The 26,489-nt window shown below is 41.0% G+C and overlaps 1 protein-coding gene across 1 annotated transcript in view; it reads right to left on the bottom strand.

Annotated features, from left to right (window-relative positions):
• Positions 1–26,489, bottom strand: part of ELOVL6 (ELOVL fatty acid elongase 6) — a 71,171-nt gene that overhangs the window by 5,921 nt on the left and 38,761 nt on the right. Inside the window, exon 2 of the mRNA XM_079306383.1 lies at positions 16,109–16,240. Coding sequence (XP_079162509.1) covers positions 16,109–16,240 — 132 coding nt within the window. The remainder of the gene's footprint in view (positions 1–16,108; positions 16,241–26,489) is intronic.

Genomic DNA, 26,489 nt, shown 5'->3' with positions numbered 1-26,489 from the left:
GCAGCAGAGTGATGACATTGCTTACTCAGTAAATCACTTCTGCTTCATTCTGTCCTCGCCCTGCTCTCTGCTGTAGCTTTTGTGAGGTATTGAAATGAACTGCTTACCAAAGCAGTCTATCTGGTGGGAATCATCTGCAGGGATTTTCAAAATAAGGTAGCAGTGAATGACCATACAATTATAGTCTTTTGCAACTCGAGAGACTGATCAGAAACAAACTACACCATCTAATGCAGCGTTCTTATCTATTCAGACTCAAAATGTCCTACATTTTCCTCCCTTCAGGCAGTGACTCCTCTGGTAAGCTAAAAAATGCCCAATTGATATTTTACTGTCCATACTATGATCAAAACATATCCATGAGTAAAATACAAAGTAGTATTTTTCCCTCTCAAACTTGTTTTCAAACTGGGGTTGGTGGGTTCACCCTGGCTGTATACCCATGAAAGCTGCTCTATTAGCACTCTCCACAAGTAGACAGGAGAGAAAATACATCACAAGGCTCCTTGGGCTGGGATAAAGGCACAGAGAGATCACTCATCAGTTACCATCAAGGTCAAAACAGAGTCAACTTGGTGAAATGACTTTATTACCAATAAAATTAGAGTAGCATAATGAGAAATAAAAGCTAAATCTTAAAAACATACCCCATCTTCTCTTCTTCCTAGGTTTAACTTTACTCCTAAATTCTCTACCTCCTCTTCCCCAGCAGCAAGGTGAGGAGGGGGATGACAAATGGTCCTCCTGCTACCAAAACCTGGCCACAGAAATCCAATACCCAGAGGGCCTCAAAACATATCCCATGCTTGGGTTAGGCACAGAATTAAGGGGGAGAGCTGGCTGATGGGAAGACAATGCAGATATTATTGTCTGAAGCATATTGCTGCTTTCTGCTGTCTCCATCCTACCTGCCAGTAGGGAGTGAAGTATTTGTCAAAAGCTCAAGCGAGTAGCAGGTACCTCAAGCTTTCAGTCCAACCTCAGCTGGCATTCTAGCAGGCTCAGCTCCTCCTCACAGTGGAGGTCACTGCCCATTTTTGCTGCTTTCTAAGGAGACCCATCCCCACACTTGGCTCCTGACACCTCTGGACACCCCAGTCCAGGATCAACACTGTAGAACTGAGCAGGGAATGCAACTTCCAGATAAGAACAAATTCAGAAGTGCAGCACGGAATATAGCAACATGTCCTAAAGTATAATCACAGAGTGGAAAGTCTCTGCTCTGGTTTGAAAAAACCCAACCAAACAAACCATGCAACCTGTATTTGCAGTGCCCAGCTGGTTCAACCAGTCTCTGAGATGGACTACAGAGTGCTGTGGGTGTGCTGGGCCAGCCCAGCAATGAGCCAGCTGGCCACCCAGACAGAGCCACCACAGGTCCAGCTCCAGCTCCCAGCCTGAGGCTCAGCTGGAAAAGAGAAAACATATTAATTCTGCCCCGACCTGCTCACATGGTGACTCACAGGAGTTTTGGCAGATAAGTCTGTGCCCTGGAAGCACAAGGCTATGGCAAAAAGCACTACATTCTTCTTTGTGAAATCCACATTGAGCAGACAGGGGTCCTGGAAAGGATCTGAGATAACCACACTCACTGCAGCCTGTTTGCACCATAACAGCAAGAAAAGAGGGGAAGCAGTTTTTTAGTTACTTGTTGACTATTTAATTTTTATTTACAAAGGGAGCACTCTGAAATGTCTAAAGGACAACAGGTGAAGGATGTGGAGCTTCCTACACCTTCATGACAAATTAAACCATCTTCACCTTCCTGTTATGCAGCAGCAGTACTGTGGCAGTCATTCCAAGCTTCCCTTCTGCTGCTGAAGAGTTATCTAGTAACATAATAAAAGGCCTTTCTGTGCCCTTCTGATTTAAATCCCACAGTGCTCAGGAAAGAGGCAGGAGTTGCACAGCTAAAGCTGAGTCAGCACAGGAGCGTGGGGAAGCACAGTGACCCCTCAGGCTGTCAGTTCCAAGCAGCAAGGCAGTCCTAAGAGCACAGCTAGAGACAGCAGTATCTGTAAAAGTATCTGATAGCAGAGTATTTCTGTGCTTAGCCAAGCAACAGAAAACATGCAAACTATGAAATGATACTGGGAAAATGCAGGGAAGAAGCATGTATAAGAAACAACTCTCAGAACTAATTTTCTTGAAAAGAAATGCAGGTTCATCAAACACTGCTGAACTCCCCAGCAGGACAGTTGTCAAAATAGTAAAGAAACTCAAGAACTCCTGGTATACAAAGCATCATGTATCAAGGTGGGTGCATCTTCATATCAAAAAACACCTCACATTATTAAGTTGTTCCCTTGCTGTGCTTTTTAACTCATTCCTAAAAAAGAGTTTGTAACAAAACGATTTTTCAACATGAGAGGTAGGTTTGTTTTGCAGTTCTGCAAACCTGGTTATACACCAACCTTCCAGTGTACTGAAGCAAAGGATAAGTGAGAAATACATTCCCCAGCTAATTAAGTTTCCTTAAACTTTGGTGCCCATGGGCAAAGGTTTACAGGGTATCACTGAGAGAGAATTTGGGTAATGTGGGTCCTGTGGGCCCCACTTTCTGGGGGGCTGATGTGTGCAGGAACATGACAAAGGAGCAGCACAACCTAGCAGAATCTGAAATTGTTTTGATCTGATTTCTGATATCCAGATTGCTCTTAAGTGTTTATGAATTGATTAGACTTCATTGCAGCATTTCTTCCAATTTTTAATTTTTTTTAAATGAATCAGCTCTTAAGTCTTGTTGTGTGTGAGTTTTTTCCACTGATGGACATATTCATCCACATCTGGCCAGCTCTGCAGGGGGAAGGGAGGAGCAGCACCAACTTCACTGGGCAATGTGCAATATGTGATGGCGCAGTATTAAAAAAAAAAAAAAAGTTGGATTTTCCAGATGGAACAAATCTTCTTAAAGTGATAAGGATTCAATTCTGCCTACAAAAATCTTATTATATAGTGTCATGAAAAGGTTGTCAGACCACCTAAATGTTATTTCAGATGTGACTTCTGTATTAGTTTGTCTGGATGATATTCAATAAAATTTAAGTTACATAAATTCCATGAATTACCAAAAGTCCTGGATCTTCCTGTATTTAAATTGGTGAAGAAACTTTATGGTTTCTTTAGACTTATCTTTGATTGCAAAATCATATTTGTATAGTACGGTGAAAAGCTGATCATTATGCACAAATGAATTGTCACCAATGACTGAAAGCTACCATTTGACTGCAGTTCCATGTAGTGACCTACATGGAATTAATGGCTTTTAGTTTGATTTCACAGAGTTAATGGGATCTGTTGTTAAGTCACTGCAAAATAATGAGTCCTCAAAACTCACGGAAAAGCAGCCTGGAAAAGGATCTGGCACCCAACGTCCCAAATGGTCAATGTGACACAAAGGCAAACTATATGAAATATTCATTTGTATTAATAACTGTCTAGAAGAACCAGCTTTGTAAGTTAGTGTCTAGTTATTAAAAATATTTTGCTAGGTTTGTGGGAGAGTGTTGAACTTTCCAAATCAAATTAATCAGTCTCTTGGACAGTGAAGGATACACAGAGATATGGTATTCACAAAAATTTGAAAAAGAATGGTACTGAGTATGGATTTGGTCACACTTAATTCTAAATGTAATATTTTGAGGTGTTTCATAAGCATTTAAGAGACGGGACTTTTTAACAGTGAGTTACCCTGAAATCCTAGAGAGACACTTGTTCAAATCACAGCTGATGAACTCAGGCCAACTGTTATTTAGCAAGAAATGGTGAAGACTATTAATGTAATTAGTCTATTGTTTCATCATCTTTCAACATTTCCAATGTGCTTTCATGCAATGCCAAAGTTAGTGATGAAGAGGGAGACCTGTTCCTGCAGAAAGACTGCTGTTTTAAGACATTTGTAAAGCACTTCTCAGTTTCACCTCCTAGGATTGATCCCGGTACCTCCCCAGAAGGTTCTGTCTCCTCACTGAACACACTTTAGATGAAAAGAACATCTCCATTCTCCCCACTGAGCAGACCTTCCTCTGCCATTCCAAAATGCTGGTCTTCTCTGGTTTCCAACAGCCAAGACCTACCACCTCCAGCCTGGGCTGTCCCAGAGTTACCACCCTAATTAATACTCAGGCAGCGACAGATTTAGGTCAGATGATCCTGTGTGAAGAAATGCCAGGTACAAAGGTGTTTATAAGCTGGGGTCTATTCAGGCAACTTCCTTCAGACTTCTGTTGTGGCCCTTAACACTGTATATATGACTTCCTCACAGAACTTTATGTCCTTTACTCATGTGATAGCATTATAAGGTGATTAAGCATAAAACCCATTTCACAGAGAGAGGTGAGGCAAAATGAAATTTAATTCTCCTGTCTAAAATCTGTGTCTGAGTTGGGATAAAAATGATGTGCAACTTCATGAGATCAAGGCTGTGTTCAATCCCTGTATTTAAGAGTTAGACTTGATAATCCTTGTGGGTCCCTCCCAACTCAGGTTATTCTGTGAATCTGTGAGTTGTGGTTCAGTGCCCTACCCATGGAGTCTGTTTTGTGTAAGCAGAAAGAGGTCTGACCTATCTCTGTATTAGTGAAAACACTGTAGTTGAAATAACAGTAAACACACTCCAGTAGGAAGAATTTTCCTCAGAGTCCTTTGACTTACTGCAGATTTTCTTCACTTTTTGAAGCTGGTCTCTAAACCTTCAAGTCCAAAGTCCTTCATCCTAATTACCTAAGGTACACCTATATTTTTCAAGATAAATGGTTTATAGATATAAAAGCTATTGGTTGACCTCTTAACAACACTTCATTGCTTATATATTTGATATTTTGGCAGCACATTTTTCAAGATCTAAAAATACAGAGTGATGTGCAGAGACGTACAGTGCAAATTTACAAAGTTGTGCTGTCCTAGAAACACCAACAGCCAAAAACGTTCTGACCTAGCCTGAACACCAGATGTGCCTTCCACAGATGCAATCAGACCCTTGCTTTCCCTCTGTTTCTCCTTAAGAAAATATGTTAGGCAAACACCAGGGTAGATTTGGCCTGAGACAGCTGGATAGAAGTGACAGAGAATGGGAACCTATGAAGTGAGTTTCAAGAGCATCCATGCTTCTACCTCCTCCCCACTGTCACACCTCCTGAGTTTGCAGAGGACCAGACTGCAGCAGTTTACCTTAACTGTTACTTGGATTTTCTCCCTCACAGAAGTTATGCAGTAGTTTTAACTATTGTAGTTGTTTTGCACCAGTGAACTCCAGAATAAAATCAGGTATGGATCAGAATTCCTGATGGGACGCTTAACTCCTTGAGACATGAGCAGATACATAAGTGAGGTGGAAAATTCAATGCCAATATTCTTAAAAACCCCTGTTCTCCTTTACTTATGACTTCAATTGATAAAACTGCAAAAATTGAGTTTTAATCCTATTCAGCAGCAGTGGAGCATGTGGGAAATCCATTTTTAAAAGGCTTCTATCCAGCTAAGTGTATGAAGGAAAAGCCTGAAGACACAACCAGTAAGTCAACTGTGGACAAAACCACAACCCCAAACTTTCACTGTAGAATGAAAACATCTGATTATTTCAAAGTCAATCTTTCAGAGGAGTGCAATGCTTCTTTTCGTATATTTGGGATTTAGAACTATTATAACATTACTGAGCACCTAAGCAGAACTCCTTTCTGCTCTATAATTGTTCACATTTCACTGGGAAAAAAATCACACTGGCTATAATTTTCTCACATTTTCCTTTAAGAAAAATAATTTCAGACATAGGTGTGAAAAAATGTTACCAAGTTTTCTCTGGTGCCAATGAACTATGGCAACTATGTACATGTTCATTCTATATCTAGCAATTTTAGTGTAAAACTGTAAAAACAAAGAAGGCTTTTGCCATTATATTCTATCCCTTGTTAAATGTGTTTTGCCAACCATGTGCTCAGTTACTACAATTCAATTGCAGCTGATAACTGAAAGCGCAGGAATAGCTCCCTCATACCTGTGTCCTCCAAGGCCTAGCCTATAGATAAAATTATTTGGGACCATTATTTATTCTCTTACAGCAGGCTGGAAGAAAAAAATTATGGAATAAGCACCTTGGTTCCATGATACACTTTTTTCTTATGGTAACTGAACACCTTAGAAAGCACTTTTTTGAAACATAACATTCACTTAAGAGCACTTATATTAATCTCATTCATTAAAAAGAAGACAGAATTCATTGTCTTCAATATGTCTGAAAGACTGCAAGGTATCTATAAAATTACTAAACTACTGTAATTAAGAGCACAATTTTCACACTAGAAAATGTCTTTTACTTCCTAAACTGCCTGAAAGCTTGTAATGACTAATGCCCTTGTTCCCTTGCAATTTTACCTCTCCAGCTGAGAGAGGAGAGAGAATGCACTGTTTGTAAATATTTGCTTTCTTTGGGGAGGTGAATGTGATTACTGGCAATGGGCATTCTCTGCAGCTCCTCTCTGCTCTAAGCTCCTGCACCCATGTACCCCACAGTGAGCTCCAACCCTCTCCAGCTGGAGCTATCCCACCCCTCCACCCATCCCACAAGCAGGTGCTGCCTCCAGTGCCTTGCTGCCCACCCCACTGTGCTGCTCTGGCTGGCTCCATGGCCATGCCATTTACCTGGACTGCTGAATGACACAGCCAAAACAGTCTCTCCTCCACTTCTTAACGACACAATTTCATTGCTCTCATTCATAGTAGGGAAAACGAAGACTGGGAAAGGCAGGAACCTTTCCAGCCAGCCTTGGCACTAGAGAATTCAAAATGTGGCACTGTGCTCTGAGCAGATACTCTGCTCTAGGAAGCCACTGAAGAGGAATTTAAGACAGTGTTTGGCATCTCTGCCTGATCTTGTTTCAAATACACTCCCTTACACGGGGACAGAAAATCCCAGGACAGACTCAAAAGCCTGGAAATACAGGGGCTACAGTAGACAAAGCAGCAGGAACCGTACCAATGCTGCATTACATACCATTATGCTTATTACAAACTCTACAATCCACTGCTCTGATTAACAGAAATGGGTCCCTCCAAAACATACACAAATGCAAGGACATGAGAACACCAAGAATTTAACAAGCCCCAACAGTAAAACCTTCTTCCTGATGTTTTGCTTCCTACCTGCTCCTCAGCCTCTCGCTCTGACCATTTCCTAACTGGGAAAGAGAACAAATTGACAGGTGTCAATTCACCTTGCAGCTCACACACACAGTCCTCCTTCACTGGACTTGAAAGTGAAGGAGGATCATTCAGTATGAGGTCCAAGCCAAAGTAAAGTTAAAAGAAAAAAAAAAAGAAAAAAAACCACGTTGGAATAGATGAAGATGAGGAATAACACTTTTTTTCAGTAGGGTGCTTACTTATCCTGAAACCTGCTGGTTAGCAGTACTGGAAGTGTTTTATAATGAGGTTCTCTGGCTCATGTGTGTGAGCACAACTTGTGCTGATCTTTGCAGTTATCATCAGTCTTTTTGGCAGAAAAATTCTTGTTGCATAAACTCACACATACTTTGAGGTTTGGGCTCAGTCCTATCAAAATCCCAAAGTAAGTTACCCTCCCATTTCTAAAACAGACCCCTGCCACTGAACCACGCACACAAACCTTGCTTTTCAGACCAGTCTACTGCACTGATCCAGATGCCTTTCTAGAAAGCTTTTCAATGCAAATTATTTGAGTTTTTGGTTGGGATCAAAACCTGAAGTCAGGCCAGCACAGACTGATTTAGAAATTGTGCAAATATTTTACATGGCTCCAAGAAATAATATACGATTTTTGCAGATTTTGGACCATAAGCATATGCATGCATGTTTGGGTGGTGTTAGGATCCCATGTGATAAATTTTGGGGGAGGTAATGAGGCCTATTAAAGTGATGGTTTGCTCTGTGGTTTCCAAGTAAGGGCAGATACTGTGCATCTTGCATCAGCCTTTTTCTTCTTCTTGGCAATAAATCCCTCAGTGTGGGACCACTCCCTTCAGCCCTTCCCTCTTGTCAGCAGATTTCTTAGTCACAACTCACCTGGCTCCCCAAACCACTTCTTTGTCCTTTTTATTGACAAACCTGGAAGGAAAGCCAGACCTAACTTATTTCTTTCCCTCCCCAGGGACCTCATTAAGTATACCCAAACATTGACATCTCTGCAAGGCTCCCAATCAATGGACATTGTCATCTGGAGATTTTAATCACATTAACACCACAGCAGAGGAAAATCCATCTGACTCTCCCTTGCTAAAGTGGCAAACACAACAATTCTCAATTCTGCCAATTGCTGCAACTAGTAGTCATAAGGCTTATTAGTATGCGTGGATAAAAATCAATCTACCATAGGTGCTGCCTTGCAGTGTATCCTCAGGAAGCCTGAATAAATATAGTTTGATTTCCAGATCTGCCTTCCTTATTTTTGGGAATAGCTATATTCAGACAATCCTGAGAGGATAGCACAAAAAAAAAAAAAAAATCAATATGTGAAGCTTTGTGAACTGGTGGAAGAACTTTCACTGCTTAAAAAGCACAGTAGTAAAAAAAAAACCAGCTGGGTCTCGATCCTTACCAGTAGTCTGTGCAACAGAGGAGAAGATAACTGGTGACAGTGGAAAGTGTTATGCTTGCAAGGAGAGCCTTACCCAGAGCACTTGGCAGCTATGCAAGGCCCACTGGGTTTTGGTAGAGATAAGCTGGGAGCAATGGTCAGGCTGAAGGGCAGCTGCACTCAATCATCACCCGAGAACACCAGAGGGACACTCTTGTACTCATACACTGCTGAAAATTGCTAACTGTTTTCTCACAGAGAATGAAAAATAATTTTCTGGCTCTACCTACACATCCCTGTATCTCCTCTGATTTTCAAAGAGTCAGTTACAAGCCAAACAATAATAATTACCTATGACCTGGTTTTACCCTCTTCAGTGTGCTGCTACCTGGGGACATTGCTTCCTGGTGACCTGGTACCTGGAGGGTAGGAACTTGCAGGAACAATATCTGATGGAAGCTGTTACTTCTCAAGCAATACTATCACTAAATAATAACTGGGCACTGTTGCAGCTGAAATTCCCTGGCACCCTGTGAAAGCTGCATTCTCAATGAGATGTTTTTCTTTCAAGAAGAATTTCCTAGTTCTTAGATATTTATTTCAACAAGTTTGGACGGTGGCTCAACTACTAAAAAGGAAAAAAAATCAATTTTCAATTTAAGCGTTGTATTTGGTGCAAAATCTCATAGGAATTAAGGAATCCATCTGATGATTTGTAAAGTAGCCCATGAGGATACATAAGCACTGTGTGCCTCTTAAGCAATCCTTAATGAATGTGTCAGGGGCATTTGTACCTGTTCCTGTGCTGTTAGTGAAATTATTCTCAGCATCAAACATCATCTCAAGGCAATCTTAGTAGGTATAGAATGAATTGCAGGTGATTTAAATTATAATCCAAAAAAGAGGCATTATCTAGTTCTGCTGGATAAATTAAAGATACTAACAGGATCAAAAGTATCAAGGCGGCAGAGTAACTGTCATGTATAGCACTGAAAAGTATATATTCAGGAGTTTGAAATTATCCTATGCAAATAAAGCCAAACAGTAATAAAGTAGAAGATTTAGCAAAGAATCAAGCCAACTAATGGAGCCAGCCACCAGTAAAGCTGTAAAACTGGCAGATAACAAAGTAAGAAAAATCTAAGTTACAGGGAAACACTACCATTTGACAGAATAAAGGAGGCTTAAAGAAGTTAGAACTTAGAATACAACTGTAATTAGCTGCTTAGATCCATAAATTTAATACCGGTTGCTGGCACAGTGGTACAGGCACAAAGAGACAGATTTCTGCATGGAGGATGTCCTTTTACTGTGCTCATGAACCAGGTGTTGAGGCTGAGTAAAACACAGAAGTGCTGCCATATGGGCAGAGAAGGGAGGTTTGACTGATTCCTTTTAAATTAATTATATACTTTCTCTCTAGTACAGTTCCCTGCTTAAACCACCAGACAGATGTTCTTTATTCCCCCCAATGGACACTTCAGTCTGATTCCTGTATAAAATTGAGAGGCAAAGCTGCACTCTCAGGGGCTTTGCTTTGGGTTTTATTGATGCTGGCTGGTGGTGACCTGTGAGGGATCCTGTGGGCTGGGACATGGTGAGCTCACAAGAAAGGTGGAACTCAGGGTGACACACTGAGTGTCAACACACTCATTGATTGTGAGAGAGGGGAGGAACAGGGGCAAAATGAGCACAACAACAGCTTTTCAAATGATGTACTGAATTCACTTTGCTAAGATGTTCATTTTCCAGCAATAAAGACAAGCAAGCTAAGTCAGAGAAAATGTTTTAAAGAAAGAAGGCCCAGCTTAGCATTGAGAAAAGAGACTTTTATAATAATTTTTAGACAGTCCTACCCATATCTCCTGTAAAGTAGAATCAGCCAGGTCTCACAGTGACTCCTTAGTTTACTTTTAATTAGGTCTGAGTAGGTAAAAGCAGTAAAATCAGCTTACATTCAAAATTACTTTGATGGACACAGGAGTCCACAGGAGTAACAGGAAAGTGAGCAAAGGGGTGAACAAAGGGTGAACAAAGAGATTTTAAAAGATGGGTACAGCATATTGCCACATGGCAGCAGTTACAAATCTGGGAATAAGGATAGCTAGAATAAATAAGGTAGATATTGGAGATACATCTTGACAGTACTTTATTGTTCTTTGTCTGTATATTTTTATCACCTCTACAAAATTTTTTTAATGACAGCTAGCATTTCTTTTGTACTGTATGAATTCACTCTATACAACACTTTGTATTTTCCTACGGGAATTACAGTAACTCATGGAAAAGAAACTTTTCTTCTTAAACTGTTAAATCTCATCCAATGGATTGTTGTATTTTCTCCAATCATTCTGAATTTCTACTGCTCACCTAACATTCAACTTCATCTCCAAAATAGTAATTAAAAAGATGTTTCTTTATCTGTTATGTAATAAAATCAGGTAAGCATGTAAAGATGAACGTGGTCCTATGGAAATAAACTGTTAGGTAGGTGTATATTAAGCCTTTTACAGATTTGAGTTCTGAGAAATGTCCTAAGAATATTCATTAATACTTTACAAACATAGGAAATGTTTCATTTTGAATTAATTTCCTTTTACATTTATAAGTGAGAAGATTATTAAGTCACTTTAAATGCTGGTTATTAATTTTAATGTTATTTGGCAAATATCCCTCTTTTCGGTAATTAATTTTCTCTTTAATGTACTGTCAGGACCTTATAAAATTTCAGAGTATTTCAAGATTTTGATAGGTTGCTCAGCAACCTATGAAATTAAGTTGTGTTTAAATCTCCATGGCAAGCATCAGTGAATAGCTGTTCTTATGATGGGACATAAATCTCAATCATTTTTCATCGATTTTCCTACTTACATGCATGATAACTAGAATGTATTTCAGAGTCACAAATCCAAGCAATCAAAATCTTTTATTTAAACATATGTTTTGCCTTTTCCATTTACTTCAGCTCAGAATTGAGCCCTTCACATTAAGGCATGTCTTGGATTACTGTGTCAGGAGCCCTCTGTGGGTGCAAACCCCTCTACACGTGCTGCTGTGCTTCCAGTAGCAAACCAGTCACCACCAGCTCCGTACAGGCAAAGTCAGTCACCTTCCTTTAGTGAGACTTTTTGGGTTTGTCTTTCAAATATAAGACCTGTTGTGGGAATTAGTTTTTCTTTGAGGCCCTAGTTAGCTCTGTGGCAAGCAGCCTGCAATCTTTTAGCTACAACTGATACCATTTCTACTGCTTAGAGAAAGTGTTTACCAGGAAGAAAGGCATTTGGAAATCCTGCACTGACATCTACTCATTTCCACCACTGCTACAAAGCATAGCTGGGTTTGGATTAGAATCTACGTGATCTCAGGGGATGATATGAGCATGGTAGTGGTGTGGCTTGGCTAGATGAAGAGCTATTCCTCTGCTTACTGCAGCCACCAGCCATGGTCAAGCTTAGCCTCTGCCTACAAATGATTGCACCACGTTAGATGTTTTAGCTTCTTTGCTTCCTGCAATGATGTGACAGTGTTCCCTTGGGAAGACAACCTTTTACTATTATTAGTTAGAGCCTTGACCCTGAAACTTCTGCTGTCAGCCCCTTAATGATGCACAGGAAAATGGTGCCATGCTGCTGTCCTCTGTGAAGACAAGGTGATCAAACATGTTTAAGCTCCTTGAAAGAAAAGGTACCCATACACAGACTCTGTGGCCTATAACAGGAATTACAAAAATCCATCTGAGATGTAATGAAAACCTGAATTAATGACTTCATATCCCTCTGTGAGTCCTGGCCTCAGCTTTGCTGACTTCTACGAATGCCAACACATCACTTTTGATAGACTCCAAGTAAAACATTCAATGAATGGCCCCGCCTTTATGTTCAAAGTGTCATGAATATAAAACTAGCAATTCAGGTTTGATGCGTTTTGCAGATTTTTAACTCCAAGAAATATTCAGAAATACAGTACTGACTGTCACTTTGATTGTGTAGGTGAAACAGCAATGGTTTCCTTGGGCTCTTACGGGACCGAAGAAAGACCTTTCTCTTTCTTAATTTCTGAAATTAATTTCTCTTTCTTAATTTCTGAACACCAGGTTCCTGTTAACACAGAGCAACACAGGACTGCTCCCCCACGACCTCAGTATAAAACCAGGCTGGGTAAACACACTTAATTAAAATGTAGGAAAAAACCAAACCAAACCAAAACAGAACAAATATTCAGTGACTGAAACAAGTCAACAAACCTGCTAGGAACCAAAAAAACAAACCAGCCCAGTAACCCCTGTATCTCAAACTGATTTCTCAGCAAAAGATTTCAGGAGATGATGTTTCCACAGTGGTTTCCAAGTCAAAAGCAGGATTTATTGTCATTGCTCCTACTGAAGTTTTCAGAGACAAAATGTTCAAAACCAGTCATTGCTTTCAAAGGGTAATAAAGCTCCTTTTTTTCTCGGAAATCCTGCTGGCTGCCAGTGTTGACACAAAATACACTCTTGACCAGGCTCCTGAATGCTCAGCAAGCTCAGCAGGGTGGTGTAATTGTTTTGTTTATTTATAAGCGTGGCAAGTTTCCTACTGTAGCAGCTACCACATTTAAATGATCTTGGCAAGTGCGAGGGCATACAGGATACATTCTGAATAAGGACCATGTGATTGCCTGGCAGGCAATTTCTTTTTCTTTTAAAGCTCAAAACACATCTTTTCAGCCTCTGCTAAGTGTTACTATTTCTGAGGGTATTTGAAGCAGGTAAAATGGTAGGAGTGCTAAAAGTGAGATAAACAAGGAGTCCAGAAAAAAGCCTCATATTGACCTTGAGGCAGAATACTGAGGGCTCTTCAGGCAGCTTTTTCTTCCTCAGTACAACCACTCACAGCAGACAAATATATTACTTAGAATTTCTGCAAGGTATTGTAAAAGTCAGAGCATTTCAGCATCTCAGAAAGCCAAAGAGGAAGTCTCTTAAAATTTAAGGAGCATTTTCCTGGATCCATAGTAAGTCTACAGTCCTCTAAATGTACCTGAATTGACTTTTGGAGCAAGCCAGAATGCTTTCCAGACCAAGCATACATAAATGCAACATCTAGTTATCACAGGAGCCAGAAAAAAAAAAACAAATCTAAGTTACTCGGCAAGTTCACAGCATTTCAAGTGCTGCTTGCTGAGACAGTCAGTAAGGCTGTGGCTGATGGCCCCAGAAAGGACACTAGTGCTGAAGCACCAGGTAATGGATGTTCCAATGAACACTTCTTTAAGTCTTTGTCTCACTTTTAATGAATTCTTTGCACTTCTCCTGTCTTCCAGGCAAGAAGTCAAGGGATTTTGTATGGGATTGCATGTTGCTATGGAAGCTACAAAGGTGTCTTACTACAAACATTTGGGGTTGGTTTTCCCCTTCCCTATTTCACTCTTCAGCACACCACTAAGCACCTCAGAAGAGCAAAGCATAGCCATACAGTTTTCATAATCAACTGATGTCCATGGCAAATCCAGCAGGTTAAACATACAGTGCTTCTGTGCAGGCCACACATTCCACACACCCCCTCCACCTTGCTGTCTCTTTTTCTAACCTGCAGAAGAAAGGGTGATTTCTGCACTGCTTGGGGAACCCTTGTCTCTGAATGGTGCTATTTGAGTTGCTGGAGGAGCTGTGGATCCCTCTCTTAGCTGCACCCTTCTGGCCAATGCTTCTCATAGAATTCTCTGCACCAGGAGAGCTCTTCTCCAGTGCCTGCCCTGAGGTGGCCTCTGTGGCAGATTCATCCTGGCAGCTTGTAGCTTCAAAACATGAAGTCCACATTTTTATACCACCCAGCATCACTCAGAGCTCATGCTAGCCATGAGTTAGCTATTTCATATGATTATGATGGGAAACTTCAACTAACAAGTAATGACTCTGTTGATTTCAAAGTCCATCTAAAGCAGTGTAAATTCATGCTATTCATTGATCAGTGCATTGATCACTTGTGATTTTGGGAGGAAATTAGCTAGTGAAACTGCTTTAAAACCCTACACTGTGAATGCCAGCCATATCTCAAAATAATTTGATTTTTAAATTCGTCCTAGACATCCTATGCAAAGGAAAGTGTTAAAATCATGCTTCCCACCTCAGATTGAGAATTAAACTGCAAATGCTTTGTGTAAGCCGGCTAGTTCCTAGTGTCCCCATTAAGAAAATTAAGAAAATGCTGTCAGAAGTGGGATCCTGCTGGCTACAAACAACTTTACAAACTGATCCAAAAACAAAATGCCATCTAAGAAGCAATTCATCAGCTGCTGAGATTCAGCCATTTCTGGAACAAATAATGACAATTGCTTCCAGGACCTTCAAGCAAAACGATGTTAGACACACAGCAAGAAATACAGCACCAAGTGCAATCAAATGAAAATTACAAGTTTCCACAGTGTTAGAATTTGCTCTCAAAGTTATTCAGACCACTAGAAGTTTTGTCTGCTCTGAAATATTCTTTGATGTGTTGAACTATTAAAACCAAGCCAAAATAAAGCTCTTTTGTTAGCATATCCTAGATATTAGAAATACATTTTATTTTCCCCTGCCAGAGTTTTGGAAAGTGTCAAGGTGATACAATTTTGGAGAACAAAAGGAAGAGCCATGAAAATAGCCAAACTTCCCCATTCCTGCTTTATTTCACTCTGTAGAGTCTCTCAGCAAAAAATAATCCCATCCTGTGAAAAGTAAAGCACCATTCACACTTGCTTAGTAAGCAAACGTGTGTTACGTGGTTCTGAAGTAATATAATCAGTAATTATTATATTGACATTAGAAACATACAAATAGCAGTGTTTGATAACAGTTTGTGGATTGTCTATATGTTGTTCATTGAGCTCTAACTTATAGTCCCCAATAGTCCCTGAAATGAAGGAAGGTCTCAGGTCATCTGTTTACTATTACTAGTAATTTGTACCAAAATTCATGTTTGTAAGGGCCATTTTTATAAGCATTTGTTTATTCATTCATCTTCAGCCTCATTAAAAATTAGCATATTAAGTATACAAAGTGGAGTTCAGGTTGGTCAATTTTACTTCTGACTTCAACAACTACCAACAATCTGAACATGACAATCCCCATACTAAATATGGAGTCAACACATAGCCAAGAGTCGGTTTCTGATATCAGTTACAGCAGTCTAATTTAGCTGTCATCAATGCAGTGACTTTTTTGTTTTACCTCACTGTACAGAGCCTTGACTAAATATTCCATATAGACACACACCACATAAACATAATACTACTAGTAAGTGAGAACAAGACTAGCATCTAATGTGTTTATTTCCATTTGTAGCTTGCAGGGTAAATATATTGCAATAAGCACTTTTTCTCATGTCCTCTTTTATTTTCACCTTTGTTCTTCATGAGGGTTATTGATTTCTCCCCTCTTCAAATGCTTTATGATCTGGTAAGTCAAAGGGGATCATTTCAGCAGAACCAAAGAAATGTCATTTCTGTGTGAGCCTGCTGTTGCACTAGCAGTGCTGCTGTATGTGAAGAACCCCACATGTCCTCAGGGCCTCATGTCAAAGGCAGGTGGAATGAAGAAGTGCCTACCTGAAGACAGCGAGGCTCAAAGACCAGAGCACTAGCGGCTTCCTCAGCTCAAATTTTGCTCGTTTGTTCATTAGGTGCCGACCACCAAATATAAAGGCAGCATACAGAGCTGAAAACAGGAATGATTTCTTCCTGCAAAACAAAACCAAAATACACCTGTCAAATGTTTAATTAGTATTAGATGCACAGCAGAGTCACATACAGACATTACTGATAAGGGTTTGTACGCTTCCTGGAAACTCTTTTGGAGACACTCCTGCATCCCAGCTGAGCTCATCATTTCTGTATGAAACTACATGCCAGCACACACTCAGGGCTGGGTGCAGGCAAAACTGACCCTGGGGAAGTTCTGGAAAAGGACAGAGAAATTTGGATCCCATTCTTTGCCAGTTTCAGAAGACCGAACTTCTGTGAGGAACAGAAAAGATATTGCAGAGCCCAGACACACTTCTGCAAGCAAAACACGGCTGATACTAGAAACAGCTGATCACATCTGCACCTCATTTGTCTTTTTCATACAAATTTCTGTTTCCTGCAGGATCCTCCTGAACTGGCAATTTAGTTTTCCATTGTTTCCCCTAAAAAGGCACTTAAAGATCCTGAGCACTGCAAGGCACCATGATGAGCCTCACAAGAAGTAGAATCAGCAAGGAGAGGTCAATAGCCCCATAAAGCTGCAGGACCATTCTGGTTGGCATTGCCCTGTGCCATTGCCCTGCCCGTGAGTGTTGGTTCAGGAAATCCAGTGCATTTGCTGAAAGGTCAAGCAGGGCTCTCTTAAGGAACTTCAATTATACTCTTCAAATTGCTAATTTTATTTTTAAAACTGCCTGAGAGTAGTCCAGCTCAGCAATAATAACCAATTATTTGAATTCTCCTACTATAACTCATTGTAAATCAACCATTAGAGGTCAAAAATAGACTCAGCCTGGGATTCCTTCCTACACAGCACAATATTACACTGAGTAAGGCTTAATGATGCACACCATTAATGGCAGCCTAACTGGAAGGGCATCTATTCAAGAACAGAATTTTCTCTACATAATTTATTACTACATTCACAAATATAGGGTGGACTATGGTTTTGAACCAGGAGGTTCTGTTTCCTATTGTACACCAAGAATGACAAATACTCTCAAGAAAGGTAACTATTTCATTAATGTAACAGAAAAGACAGCAGCAGGCTACAAGACCTTTATTTCCTTCTGACATTGGAATCCTGAGGGCAGCAGTGGCAGACAGGCCTATGATCAGGGCATGGCACATTGCCCAAGATTCCCACTGGGAGAGAGGCTCATCCATACTGAGGTCTTCAGACTTTTCATGGGATTTTCAAGTGGATATTTAAATGACACTATATTGCTTCACCTCAAGATAAAGACAAGTATGTGCCATGGTGTCACTACCGGTACCTAGAAAATGCCACCTGTGCGCTCTCCCATCGTGACTGGCCAGCTGAGGTTACCCCATGCCAAGGAATCTGTCCAGCACTGCACAGCTCTGAGGGACAAGCAGTGTGGCACAGCACAGCGTGTGCCTGCGACTCCTCAGGGCAGCTGGTAATGGATCATGAGACCCTTGATGGCCAATGGTCTTCCTGGAAGGTTCAGAAAAACTAAGAAAAGCTGCAGCACATCTGACTGGAAACACAAAGAAAGCACAAGCAACCTTCAATCAAGATAAATGAATTGAATTTTATATAAGTTCAAAAGTTAAGTAAAAACTAACTCTGGAGAGACAGATGCATATCAGTATGCATTCTGCACATTCCATTTTCTGCCCATTGAGAAACTCTCTCTCTACTGATGTATTTATACTTCTGTGTTGTAAAACATAGGTAATTGCATGAAAATATACCTGACGCTCTGAGAAGGGAGGACCCAGTGCCTGTAATCCACTGGGTGAACTTTAGCAACCATGCTGGCAAAGCCCCAGGAAAATCAGGATGGCCATAGAGCCAGCACTCTCTCACCTTGTGCACTGAGATAATCTAATTGCCATGGCAATGGTTATCACAACCAGGTTTCAGAAATCATAAAGCCTCAGCGCTTATTACGGTAATACTGAAAAAAGCATTTAATTTTACTTCACTGGTCAGGGAAGGGACAGAATCACCAATTTGAAAGCATGACTGCACTTTAACTTGGCTGGAGATCAGTAAATATTTGTTAACCAGTTTGGAAAATTATGAACCACCTCAAGCTTGCTTGTACTGAACCACCTAACTGTTTACATAAGACTTATGGGTTAAAAGATAGAAGCAGGCTCTTAGTGTGAGTCTGGACTGCATTCCCATCTCCTTCCCTCTGCAGCCTTTTCAGCAGCAGTGTGAAGCACAGCACACTGCTGCTCTGGGCATGGGTGAGGTCTATCCTGCACAGATCCACACGTGGATCTCCAAAGCAATTGAGAGCAGTGCAGGATGACATCCCAAGTAGTGCAGGGGAAAAGACTGCAACAGTGCTGTCATGCAGCTGCCACACACAGCACAGGCCATGCAGGCTGGCATGGGAGGATGACAGGATTCAAGAGCAGTAGCTAGAGACACTTCACAGGAGGCAAGCTGGAAACATTCAGTTCTAGATCAAATACAGCCGAGACTTCAAAATAATGGTTCAACTTCAGTTCCAGTTCAAGACAAAAAAAAAGCAGTCTGAATGAGTTTGCAGTTCAGGTCTATGTTCTGTCTGTCTCCACTTCTTCCTGAGCCAGATAATCAATACATTTACATCATTCACTTTGCTTCTTATTACTAAAGCTGTATTTTGTGAGTTCAATCAATTTATCAAGGTCAATAGTTACATTACAGTAATTAGATCAGATAAATTTTTAGGTCACTTTAGAGCTTTGTAATGAGTATAGAATTATTTACAATGATGAAAAATGGTACTCCCACAGTATGCAGCAGTGGCAGCTTTGTGGCAACAGTGGCAGAGGCAGACATGGCAAGATTTGACTGCACACATGATGTGAACTGCAGAGATCAGCTGTAAGCAGTTTCAGACAAGGAGGGACACAGTAGTATTATCTCCCACCAGAGGTAAGCACAATATAATGAATAATGATAAGGCGGAACATGAAATCATTGACTGTTTTGATGCTTATTGCTTTTAGCACTCAAAGGACTTTGAGTTTTCCCCATTTTTTTCAGCCTAACAATGGTTAAAAGATCTGGGCAGGCCAGGTGATAGAATTACAAAGAGATTGCAGAGGTATGTACTCATAAGATTATCTGATAAACTCCATTAGACTGGTATTAACCAGTTTCCTACCAGTGTTTTTATGATGGATTTTCCCAAAGGTTCATACTACAGTCTGGTCCTGGGCTAGTGACACAAAGCCATGGCAGTCTGACAGAATTCAATTAGGTCTAACATGATTTTAGCCAAAGCAGGGTAATATTGAACAAGCATTTTGAAAGACAGAGGTTTGGAGCTGCTCTGGAGCAATGCAACTTTTCAATACTGCTATCTGAAGTGAAACTAAATAGAGCAGAATGATTTAAAAAATAAATCTTGAAACTAAAAAAAATAAAATCCCTCAAAGTAAGTCTGTAACAGACTTGCATCCAATAACTTAAATGTTAGCACATTCATATATTTGTCTTCAATTCTGTTCTGCAGGGTAACACAGTAGACATAAAGACAGGGCTGCCAAATCCTCCACATTTTTCTGGCATTTCTGTTTCTCACAGTTGTCTCCCACCTTCCTACATTTTCAGACTTTGAGGACTAAGTACTATCTCTACTGAATACAACTCCATGTTCCTCTGACAAAAGCTGCCAGCTCTTTCCCCTTTTATAGGTTTCTGGAGAACCTATTAGAAGTTGCATTTGGGCTTACTATGAGAGAGAGCAAGAGGGGCTACGGGCTGAAGATGTGAGACAGATCTTCCAGGACAGCAGCAGAGAGATGGCTGTGTCATGAGGCAAAGGGAAAGGAAGAAGCTGGGAGAATGATGGGAGAAAGAAGAAAAAGGATGAATAGTAAGTGTGACAGCAAATGATGGGAGCTGGAAGCCATGAGATGGAGATAAAACTGGGATAGCAGGGAAGGCAAGGAGGCTTGAAGTTCTTTCTGTGCTGGAACCTCTGGAAAGATGCATCCTGCATCCATGGGCACACCTATGGCTGAGGAACAGAGACAGCAAATAGGAAAGGTATAGCTGAGAAGAGGGCTAGAATGATAAAGGAATACAGCAACAAAGCTTCTCCTCATTTACAGCCAGGGACTACCGTGCAGGAAAGCCAGTCAGGCACCACGGAGTGACAAGAAGAGATCAGCCACCCAAGCCTCAGGCAGGAAAACACAATACTGAGAAGGGGCAGCAAATAATCCAAAGAGGAAAGCAGTAGTAAACAAATAGCTGAGGAGTAAGAAATCCTGACTTTCTCAGAAGGACTTATTTATAAAATGCTGAAAATATAAGAATTACCATAGTATTCTAAAATTAGTGTAAGCCTCATGTGCAGCAGTGTGAGATAGCCCCCCTCTCTGATGCAAAGTGAAATAGCCCTGAATATTGCAGTACTGGTGAAGGAGGTGGTTTCAAGCCCAGATGCACTGTTCCATTTCTTCCCCTGAAAATAGCAGACTGAGTCATTATTGTAGAGTTCTCTGATGTTAATAAGTAAACTGGAAAAAAAATTAAAATGTATGTATATATATGTATATATATCTGCATGCACTATAAAATGGACTATTTCCACAGGATTTGCCTTTATCATTAAGGAAAGTCCTTCTAGAAATGCCCATAGGACAACCTTAGCACAGATTGTTTAACTACCTTTTATCATGCAATACAGTATTATCTGCATAACAGCATTCAGTACGGAATAGTAAAGTGGTGTTAGACCCCTCTTTCTACATTCTACAGGAGTTTTTAAGCTTTTTAGAATCAAGACATATTTACTTTGCACATTCAAAGTTCATTTCTCACTTCACTACCACTTCCTCATCTGTTGCAAAGGGAGCACAACAGGTTAAAAAACCCCACTGCTGTTGCCAGAGCAGTGTTGCTGGAAAGTAAACAGGTAGTTTCAGGCTCCTGACATTTTTCTCATGGCCTTCTTCATCACCATTTTACTGACTAAAAAAAAAAAAATTACTGAAAAAAAAAAGAAATTAAAGAACGTTTGGCTACATGAAATAGAAGGGAATTTTCCTACTGCTTTCTCCCAGCTTTTAAGAGAAAATAACAACAATCACTTTGTTTATAATTGAAACTGCTAACTTGAGAGTTTAGGTCAAGTGCTTTAACCTGAACCCATATGAATCTCACCCCATATCCATGTCCACAGATCAGCCAGCAGGGCTGGTAGCCTTGGCAAAGTTAATTTCTCTCTGGTGCTTATTTAAAAATCACACATTCTGTATAAAAATAGGTGTGAAAACACTTCTTAGTCTCTCAGTGTTTCTACCTCAGAAATACTGTCAAAGCAAACCTTTCTCTCTTTCTTCACAGATAATTTTGACAGAACTGGCAAGAAGAGATTCAATGTGTGGATATGCCAGATCTGTGTGTGAAAATATAACCTGCACTCCTGGCTTAGATTTGAGTTCCTGCAGCTACTTCCCATTGACCATAGCAGCCATCATAATAGAGAGAGGAGGACACAGAGAAGAGCAAGACCTGTCTGATATATGCATGCCCACAAAGTCTGATTTATTCCTACAGCTCCATATCCTTTGACATTTATATTTAGCACAGCAGTGATGACAATCACACACACATGTAGGTGATTCACTGATGATGGTCTTTGACGTAAAAAGCTATCAGAGGGTAAACACAGACATATCTCATACTAATCATCTGACCCCTTGATTTCTAAAGCCTGTATCTCAAAAGGCCGTTCAGCCTTCTTTGTTGACAGGTACTGTGGGATGCACAAGTCTGTGCTTCCCTCAAGGCTGGAGGAACTTTCCAGGCATCTCTCTCCTCTCTGAGAGCAAGGGAAGAGGAGTCAGGGCCCTGGGAACACATATGGCCAGGGACTGCTATTCCCCTACATGTGCCTTCTCTCTGGGGTGCTGTTCCCATCACCCAGTTGATGTCATTACTGCCAGACAATACTTCTGTCATTGCCCCAAGCCCTTAGACCACATAAAGGAAAGAAAATGGGGCCAGGAGGACTGCTGTGGGAACTGTCCCAAGCACAACGCTGCTGAAAAGGATGGAAAATGAGTAATACTTGCATGTGCACTCTTACTCTATGAGTGCTAGGGGCTGAGCTGAGGGGCAGCCTGAAGCCCAGGTCCCCCACTGCCCAGGTCAGAGTGCCAAAGATGAGAACTGCAGGGGCAGCAACCTCTGAAGAGCAGAGCAACTATTTTTTTGTGGTATATCACCAGCTCACAGCCTGCTCCGGTCCAGTGGAGATAGCCCCAGTTCACCACCAGCCAATCTGCACGAGCACTGTTCCAGAGGAGGAAGAGGCTCTGCCCACCTGAGCCTCTGCCCACACTGCAATTATGACCCAGGGGCAGGAAACCACTCTGCATTGGCAGGGCAGCCAACAGTCCTAAAATTATAGAGAGGAGAAACAAGGGCACGGAAGTGTGGGGGCATGGGGGAAGATGGCTCATGTCCTGCACCTCCCTGATGGTTGCATCTGTTTTGTCCAAGTGCTTGACAGTAATTTGTAACACTCTGTTTTCAAAACACACATGCAACAAACTATTGGCCACACGCTTAAAGTGTAGGCAGCTAGGGACAAAAAAAGCAGCAAACTTTTTTTGTTTCCTCTGTGAGAGGTAAAATACAAGAAAAACTAAGGGTGAGAAAACACAGCTAAAATTCAGGAACAACTTTATTTGGCTTTTTTTCCAGATAGAAGGGGCAAACTCATCTTTGAAGTATAGTCCCTGTTCTTTATAAGCCTCATATAGGTTCTATGTAACAGCCCATAAACCTGTGAAAAACTCACTAGTTACAATTTCAAATATAAGCCATGTCACAAGAGAAAAGAACCTCTCAAATAGAAAGCACTTCAGAAAAATATGCCAAACAAGTTCCAAAACTTTGGGTGTTGAAAGCAAGTTGCTAGAATTATCACTGAAGGCAAATCAGCCTCATCTCTGGCTCTGCCCCAGTCTTCCTCCATTCGTGCTTTGAATGAGGACCCACCCTCAGTGGAGAAGGCTTGCTGGAGTGTGCTTGCTGTGACAACAGCCACCCCTGAAGTTTTCACCTAGCACAGACAGCAGGGGAAGTTGCAGCCCAGTGGGTTGGGTGACAGGGGTGAGCCACACCATACCCTCCCACCCAGCTGGCATCCCAAGTGACCCGGTTCAGCCTGAGTCAAACCGGCGTCACCCCATCCTCAGTGCCACCGCACATCCCAAGGACGGGCCACATCCCAGGGATGGCATCTGACCCCACTGTTACTGACACTGATCATATGTAACAACCTTCTTTGCACAACCCTCTCCAACATTTACAGTGCCAGTCCTAAGAACTTAATCTAGCCCCATAGAAGCCTGCTGGAAAAATGATGACCATCCCTATCCCTGTTAAGAGCCTTTACAGAAGCTCAGTGTAGTCAGAGAAACTTCTTGACTGGGAACTTCTGCTAAATCCATCGATATCACTCTGACAACATATATAGCTCCTAAGACAAAGATTTGGGGTTTTAACAGGTGACAAATCAGGGCATCCCAATTCCTCTTGGACCCACCACCTTTTTCCAGGCTTTGCTCAGACTTTCAGGCAGTTGGTGGAGAGCTGGTAGAAAGCAGAGAAGCTAATGTAGGTCACAGGCACTGCAGTTTGATGAAAAGCTACAGTACTTTCACTTCTAATTTCATCAATGTAAATGTAAACCTCCAGCCCCCAGAATAAAAACCTGGAGCTAGTAAACACAACTGCAAGTGAACTTGGAGACTACTAACCTACATCCCTCCCAGTTGAAGTCATCCTGTTTGTTCCTACCTCTCACCTGAAAGCAGTTAATGAAGATATTAACAGAGGTATGTCATATAGACATAGCATGAAAATAACTAGATCTCTAAACTGCCTTACTCCTTTGATCTGCTTTATCTGATCAGATTAATCAATAGTTATGACATTTTGTAATTTTACACTTAAAAGAGTATACCAACCTAAGTCTTTTAGAACCAGGAAGATCCCTGAAGAACCTCAAAATGTTATTTATATGGACAAGTGCTGCTTTTTTAAATGGCTTAGCAGATAGATATTTGTTTATTAAACAGGACAAAATACAACTCAAGTAACAGCTCAATAAGAATGCTTTACTGAAGCTGCCTTTGCCTGTGTACCTGTGGAAAGCCTCAGGGGCAAGCTCAGGTCTCTCTACCATTGCAAAAGCAATTTGTAAATATTCTGGGAAAGTGTCTGTTAGATTTCAAAAATATTTAAGTATAAATAAAATCAGTCATTAAAGATGAAACATGGCAAATGGAGGAGTTGCAAGCAGTGGGTTATTCTTCTATCTGCCCTGAAAGATATTCCAGCAGACACTGCTCCCTTCCAGCCTTCTGCAATACGACCTCAGAAAATTACATTGCTACAACTGTCAGTGGATTGCAAAACACAAACGAATAAAAACTGCTCTGATTTCCCTCAAAGCGCTCTCAGCCAAAATAGACATGCATGATTTTCCTACAGAGCAGAGTGCCATGTTAGAAAGGACAGCAAAAAGCACAAACAAGACCTTACAGCCAGGGCTTGCTGATCACCTTACAGAAAGCATCATCATATAACTTTTTCAGTGCTAGAAAACATTAAATTATGCTGGAGGAAACCAAACTAAGGGATGCCTGAAAAGCATAATAATTTAGAATACTGTCCTGGGTCTGGCAAGGACAGGGTTAATTTTGCAGTAGCCAGGAGGGGACATGGCTTGGACCCAGAGGTTATTCTGTACCACCACAGTCACTGCTGAGGTGGGAGGTAAGGGAGTCTCTTCTGGGGAGAAGGGTTTCCTTTTGGTCAGCATGGCAGGAGGAGCTGTCCAGTCCTGTCTGCTGCTGGGGGTTTTCTGTGTGAATCCTTCCTTTCCTGTACCGTCTGTCATTAGTGCTGTTGCTGCTACCATTTTTTCCTCACCTCACTGCTCTTTCCAGTAAATTGTTCTTATCTCAACCCATGGGGCTCCAGCTCTCCTCTGCAGCAGGGGAGCAGCCAGGAGGGGAATGTGAGAGGAGCACAGTTTTTCACGGGAATTCTAAATTGGAGCATGCCATTCGTAAACCATGTCAGATACACACTTATTCCCCTTCTCTTCCCCAGCTGAAGAACTAAAACCATATACATGGATGAGAGCATGCCAACAATACCATTTGGTGGCCTAGCCTTGATTAAAAGGGGATACTGGTACCAGTGATATTGCAGTAATGGAACTGTGGAATAAAATGTCTTGCTTTCAAACTTCCTGAATATCTAGGCCTGTGGAAGAGAAGGGAGCAAATGGAAGTCATAAAAATGGACATTTTGGTGGAGAAGCAAATGAAAGAATATCTTCCAGCATCCCCTACTGAAGAGAAATCAGGTCATCTTGAGAATAACTGCTCTGATCTTCAAGGACATGTGACCTTTGTCTATGAGTGAGAGAGCAAGTGACAAAAGATACTAATAGACATGCTGCAGTGAACCTAGACCTAACTTTTGACCAATAGGAAACTGGCAAAATCCAGACAAAAAACGGGATAATATTTTCATAATCTTTTCAATTACCTCTCCAAAACAGAGAGCTCTACCCAACAGCCATTGTCCTTCCTAATCAGCTGGGAATCAGGTCAGAACAAAAAGAAAGGTGTTTCAGCAGGGCCCGAAACTTGCAACAGGAAGCAGTTCAGAGTAGCTAGAAGACAGGTTTACATGCTGCTACCTCCTTCCAGCACAATGCTTTGCTACTTGTCCAACATGTCATCTGGTAGTTATTGCTACCAAATGGCATTTTCATGAACCAAACCTCACTACTACTTAAGAGTTTCTTGCTTTTCATTCCCAGTGGAGGTTTCAATACCCAGAACAATCTGCTAATAAATTTCCAGGTACTTTCAAACTGTCACAATTCCTATGTGATTTACCATGACTTATAGCTTCTCCATTAAATCCAGAATTGTTTTACTTGAAATCAGTCAAGGCAGTATCTTTAAAGCAGACACTTTCAAATGCAAATGTAAAGGCAAACTGGCCTGAATCCAACTAAAGTCTTTGAGGAGTATATTAAACACTATGAGAAATACTGCAAGCAATAAACTAGTGGAAGTAATTTTCTAATGACTGCCAGAATTTTCAAGATCTGAGGCAGACAAAATTTAAGAAGCAGGATGACATTCCTAAACCTGTATGGAAAAACTGGGACAAAGGAATGTACTAAAAGCTGTACAATCATCAACACCTTTTCCTCAACTAAAT

This window comes from Erithacus rubecula (genome assembly GCF_903797595.1).
Source record: "Erithacus rubecula genome assembly, chromosome: 5".
NCBI lineage: Eukaryota > Metazoa > Chordata > Aves > Passeriformes > Muscicapidae > Erithacus > Erithacus rubecula.
This window is presented reverse-complemented; position numbering and strand designations above follow the sequence as displayed.